The sequence below is a fragment of the Onthophagus taurus genome, chromosome 1, assembly GCF_036711975.1.
Source record: "Onthophagus taurus isolate NC chromosome 1, IU_Otau_3.0, whole genome shotgun sequence".
In the NCBI taxonomy this organism is placed as follows: Eukaryota; Metazoa; Arthropoda; class Insecta; order Coleoptera; family Scarabaeidae; genus Onthophagus; species Onthophagus taurus.
In genome coordinates this window covers 27,491,921-27,498,458 of record NC_091966.1, presented here as the reverse complement: position 1 = coordinate 27,498,458, position 6,538 = coordinate 27,491,921, and the positions used below count along the sequence as shown (strand labels likewise).

The 6,538-nt window shown below is 32.8% G+C and overlaps 1 protein-coding gene across 1 annotated transcript; it reads left to right on the top strand.

The window, feature by feature from the left end:
* The first annotated feature begins 503 nt into the window (after positions 1 to 503).
* LOC111427220 (uncharacterized) lies at positions 504 to 2,182 on the top strand. Its single transcript, XM_023062241.2, has 2 exons — positions 504 to 571; positions 622 to 2,182. The coding sequence occupies exon 2, from the start codon at positions 1,038 to 1,040 to the stop codon at positions 1,950 to 1,952; it is 915 nt and encodes a 304-aa protein (XP_022918009.2). The 5' UTR covers positions 504 to 571; positions 622 to 1,037; the 3' UTR covers positions 1,953 to 2,182.
* Positions 2,183 to 6,538: the final 4,356 nt, after the last annotated feature.

Here is a 6,538-nt window from a genome sequence, read left to right as displayed (position 1 = left end):
TCTACATATATCTGGCAGAAACTCAATTTAATTACACTGTTATTATATGACGCCTGGTTGGTTCTACTTGGTTCATTTTTCAATACGATATGACCCTGACTGACAAAATGTGTCGTTAATGTTGTTGAAAAATTTCGATATTAGCAAACATCATTCTGAAACTATTTACAACAATAGCAATCGTTTAATTGGCTCTTCTGGGAGACTGGTTTTCCTTACTTTTGAGCTATTTGAAACTTTTGATTATGGTCAAATAACATTTCGAAGCGCATCCATCGGACGATTAATATCTAGGAACATAGAATACATACCAAACATGAAAACGATATAACCTTGCAATAGATTTATTCTACATTACAAAATATAAAATATACATTTTATATGTATCCTCAGGACAATATTCTATCCCAATTTTAAGTAACCTTAATTCAATATAAATTTAGAAGATTTTTATAATTTACAAATCCATGTCAACAATATCACATTATTGATAATGACTTGATAAATGACTAAATATGTTAAGGTATTTTTTTATAATTGCCTTCTTTGTATGCAGAAATCCTCAAAATATGTAAATAGAAAAGAAATATGTGTAGTAGGTTTCATTTATTATGATTGTAGGATGTGGATAAATTATCGTACAGTTCTCGAGCCGAGCTCTGAAATCGTGGGAATCGAAATTTATTACATATCAAATTAATTACCGACCGTAAATCTGTGATTTACGAGAAAAACTAACGGCAAAGGAACCCGACCATGTGTCACTACTGCTCGAATCCGCAATTATTGTGTGTTTGGGAGTGGAACGGCTACGCCACAGGTAATTAACCTATCGTTTGGGTTGCGCGAAGTTAGGTAACCGGTTACTATTGGTGCTGGCAGGTTTTCCTGCAGGCCATGACTTCTATACAACTGGTTATGTATAATTAATCGCCATTTGCGGGCATTATTAAATTAACAAAATCGAATGGGAAGTGATTTCTTTTCTTTGAAATTTTTTAAGACAGCTGTCAAATGACAAATTATCCTTAAATTAAATGGGAGATATCTACGCTTCAAAAACCATAACTTTAGATCGCGGTAGTTACACGCAATGTACATTAAATCTTTACGGTGCAAATATAACTTCTTGGAGAATTCGTAATATCGAACAACTCTTTGTGAGTACTCAAGCGATTGCAGATGGAAAACTTGCAATACGTGGAGGAATTCCGATCGTATTTCCTCAATATGGGCCGTGGCAATTTGGCCCTCATCACGGATTCGCAAGGCTCATGGAATGGAAGATTAAACAACACCCAAAGAAATTGGAAAATAGAGACATCGAGGCTATTGTTTATTTAGAGGCCGATTACTACAGTAGATCAATGTGGAATTTTTCATTCAAAGCGGAATACCAAATAATTTTACAAGAATACGGAATTAAGCTTAGTATTACCGTTTTTAATCAAGACAAAGAATCGCTAAACTTTAATCTTTTAATGCATCCGTACATTCAAGTTCCAAATATGGTAAACACTAAAATTGTTGGATTGGAAGGTGAATTTTGGGATAAAACAACAGATAATCTTGCGGAAGGTGTACCTATAATGAAAATATATGAGTTTACTGATAGAGTATATAAAAACACCAGAAGTACACATATTTTAACTAACGTGATGGAAAATAACAAAATGAAAATTGAGAAAGAAAATTGCCCCGATACGGTTATATGGAACCCTGGGTCTGAGAATGCAAAGAAATTTATTGATCTCTTAGAATCAGAATATGCACGATTAATATGTTTAGCAACGGGACACGCCGATCAACATTTAAAAGTTTTACCCAACGAATCATCTACAATGAAATTGTCAATGCATATTATGAGGGACGATATATTAGCTGAATTACAAAAATTGTATCAAAGAAGCTCAGAGTCTGATCCAAAATTCGAAGGAGGATTTATATGGTGATTTACAAAAATAAATTAAGTTGAAGTCATTTTTGTTTCAAAATAGACTTAACGTTATTAATATAAATGCTTCGTATTCGTATGGTCTGATATGAGTATATAGTATAGGCAGGAAATAGATGATGAGTCATTACAATTTTTACATACACGTGAAATTGGCTACCGATAATAAATAAATTATCTGTAATTAAAATCTTCGCGTGAGCAAATTAAATTTCGTTCTAAACCGGAGTTACTTGCGCTTGTGAGAGTTAAAATTTATTTAAAACAATACAATCAATTTGTAACGCAGATGCGGTCGAGATATTTTCCGACACCGGAGACCAGATAATAACGCGAATTCAAATTAAAAAGGGTAATTGTTGCCGCGGCGATTGCGATTTCGATTCGGATTAATTTATTAATTTATATTCATTGTCGGAACGAACCGTAAGGGTGTCAAATCCTTATTAATGACGTGCCTCAGGCTTCAAGTTCGACGCAAAGAAACATTCGGCAACTTTCCATTCCGTTCGAGATGTTCTTTATCGTCCATTTCGTATCAATCTCGCCCGGTATTGTCGCCGTGCTTATTTTGACGTAACTTCTTTTCGTTCTCCGCGAATCAATTGTGATCGATTTCTGGTCCCCTAATTACTACTGTAATCAATGACTTGCCAAAATTAAGAACTTTTCTCACGCGATCGTAATTTAATTAACGCGCTATTCGTAAAATGATTCGATCTGGGGTATTATATTTCGAAATTGCTGGATCATTAATACCTCCATTATGATTTACATTTATACAATCCCCATTTTTTATTCTTATAACAATGAAAAATTACTGTTTTCAACATCCTGAGTACACGGTTGCGCGGTCGGTTACTGATTAAAATAATAAGTATCTGTTAAATAGATAAGAATCTATTCGATTACGATTCCCATTACCAAGAGCACGCGAGCAAAAATGCTTCGATGGCATATCCTGCAGCGATATAGCCACTTAAGACGCGTTCAGATTTAAAAACCCGTGCTCAGTTTGTTTTGAGTATATCATGTTAATATCAGCGATAAATTACGGAAGCAATAAGTGACGTTCTTGACACGCAACGAGTGGGTTAGTGAACGGAATTGATGACGTCGGCACTCGAAATCTCTTGCTTACTAATGAGCATCTAAGAGCATCTAAGTCATTAACATGCCTAATTTCAATTTACAACACGAAGCACGATTAAAAATTATTTATTACATTTAATTGAGACATCATTTATTAGATACCTGAAAAAGTTATTTTTCAAATATGATCACAAAAATCCAAACTAGAACTTACATCAGACCTAGAACTAGAAACATTCGGATTTTGCCGTCTTAAGGTCTAGTGTTAGTTTCTGTTCTAAAACCTGATCAAAAACCTTATCATTTAAATTTACATACTTTAAATTTTTGGACGGCTAAGTTGAATAACAACTAAAACTAGAACTAACACTAGCATTAAAACTAACTCTAGACCTAGAACTAGAATCATTCGGGTGTAGCCGTACGTCTCTTAAGACGGCTAAACCCGAATATTTCTAGTTCTAGGTCTACTGTTAGTTCTAGTTTCAGTTGTTATTCAGTGTTAGATTGTGGTATAAGTTCCAAACAATAAGTCAGTTAAAAACGAAGAATGTTTTTGATGTAGTAACAGGAGAAGAAAGGAAGCCAGTTCGAAATACAGAGAAATACGAAGAAAATTTAAAGAAATGGAGAATCAATGACATAAAAGCACAAGGAATACTAGTGGAAAGTATGGAGGAAACTCCAATGACACACATATGGAAAAAATTTCACTCAGTTTACGAACATAAATCTGAAGTTAGGTTACATTTAGTGACACAAAATTTTTTTAACGCTAAATACGGAGAAAGCATGTCAGTTTTTCTAGCGAAGTTGGAATAAATTGCTATCCAATTAAAACAGATAGGGAACCAATTTCCTATCAAATTTTAATGACAAAAATAATCATGTCGTTTCCAGAACCGTACAAACATTTTGTATCTGCATGAGAGTCAGTTCCGTCAAGCAATCAATCAATATGTGAATTAACATCATGGTTGTTGGTTGAGGAGAATAAAACAAATGAAATAATAGAAATTGTTTTTTTGTCAGAAAGAAAAGATGAGAAGAAAATGATAAAATGCTTATATATACACATTAAACAAAATTGTAAGAAGAAAAAAGAGGATAGAACATGTTATATTTGTAGAAAAACAAGGTCACATTGCAAAAAGTTGTTGGTTTAAAGATCAAATAAGCAACAAACAGAATGAGAAACCTAATAACAACAATAAAGTCAATGCATTCATAAGCACAGCCTTACTAAATAAGACAGATTCGATATTGGACAGTCGTGCAAACGATCACATGTGTTGTCAGGTAGAACAATTTGTAAAAATGGAAACATTGGAATCTGCAAAGCAAATAAAAAATGAGCTGGAAATATCTTAGATGCTCCAGCAGAAGGAAGAATTCGGTTAAAGGCGGCATTCAATGAAAAGGATTGAGAAATGGTACATTTGAAAAATGTTTTGTATGTACCATAAACGACCTGCCCACCAATCAAAGCCATACACGTGACAATTGTTAAAGCGCCATAACATCCATTATGAAGATTCTGAATTTTCTTGTGAAGGTTTTGTTGAAGGAAAGCAACATAGAAATCCACATCCAAGAAGTGAAAGTAGAAGGAAATTTCCAGGTGAATTGGTACATGTAGATCTTTGTGGATCAATGGAACAACAATTGTTGGGAGGGTCAAGGTATTAACACAATATTTCTTAAAACATAAATACAAAGTGAAAGAAAAATTGATTGATTTTATAAAGAAAGCAGACAATACAACAATATTGAAAGACAATACAAATAATAAGGTCAGAATGGTTCAGAATTTACATGTAAACCAATTCAGGAAATTTTAACAAAATACGGAATCAGACACCAAAGAACAATAACATACATACCACAACAGGACGGTACAGCTGAACGAAAAATGACAATGCTGAAAGAAAAAAATTTTGAATACTGTTTTTGGCTGAAGAAGAGAATACTGCAGCCTACACTCTGAACAGACCAGGAAAAAGTACAATACACAAGAAAACACCTTATCACTTATGGTTCAGTAAAAAATTCTCCTTGGAAGATTTTAAAATATTTGGAAGGAAAGGATACATACATGTCCCGCAGAAAATGGGATAGTAAGAATAAAAAGGTCTTATTCATGGTATATGAAGAGGATACGAAAGGATACAGAGTTTATTGTGAAGAAACGAAACTTATCGAAGTTACTAGTTGCTAGGGATATCGTTTTCAAACCAGACGTTTAAAATAAAAATATTGAAAATTAAGAAAGAAAAAAACACGAGAACAAAGAAGAAGATTCAACAGAGGTAATAGATACAGAAGAAGAAGATGGTGAACAAGAAGAAAACGTTGAAGTTGAAGACATAGATAATAATGATGAGATAGCTGAAGAGAAGGTATCTATAAACATGAAATACCTGAAACATAAGAAAAAGAAGAAACCACAAGAGGAAGAAATAGAAGCTCACTAAAAAGATCAATTAAATACAATGATTATGAGACCTGTTTGATGCCATGGAAAATACCGAAAAGAAAAACTGGGAAAAAGGAATAAAATCTGAAATAAACAGTCTACAAGAAAATGATACTTGGGAGGAAGTAGATAGACCAAAGAATGAAATTTTGCAATAGCTGCAAAATGGGTTTTCAAGATAAAAGAAATTGAAAACCAGATACAATACAAAGCGAGATTGGTAGCAAGAGGCTTTTTGCAACATGACCTCGTTTATAGCGATATCTATACTTCAATAGTAAAACTGCAAGCAGTTAGAATGCTTTTAGCTATAGCACATCATTTAAGATGTGCGGATGGAAAAGCGCGTTTTTATATGGCAATATAGAAGAAACGATATATTTGAAACCGCCAGAAGGAATAACAACAGCAAAGAATAAAGTTTTAAAATTTGAGAAAAGCTATATATGGTTTGAAAAAAATCACCAAAATATTGGAATAAAAGATTTAAGACGTTAATGATTGAACAGAATTTTAAACAATCAATGGCTAATTATTATTAATATACAAAATTAGATAAAGAAACTTGGTTTACTAATTTACGTAGATGATTTACTAATAATTTGAAACAATAAGGACAAAATTGAAGAAATAAAAATGATTCTAAAAGGGAATTTCAAAATGAAGGATTTGGGAAATGTAGGAACATATTTGGGAATAAAAATGGCGTTACATCAAATATCTTATTTGAAAAGAATATTAAAAGCATATAAAATGGAAGATTGCAAACCGATTGGAACAGCTATGGATCAAAACTTCAAGATGGAACAAATCATCAGGAAGTCAAGAACTAGAAACCAGATGTAGAAAGCTAATTGTATCATTAACGTATGCAGTCATTACGACCAATTCAAATGTTAAACTTATTATAAAGTTGATATGTAAAATGTTTCAATTGAGAAGTAGCAATTAGTAACATTATACGTATAATAGATGGTGTTAGAGTTAGTTTAAAAAGTTGTAGAGAAAGCGTTGGT

Coding starts and splice junctions, on each gene's coding strand:
- LOC111427220 (XM_023062241.2), top strand. CDS start 1,038: ATGGGAGATATCTACGCTTCAAAAACCATAACTTTAGATCGCGGTAGT.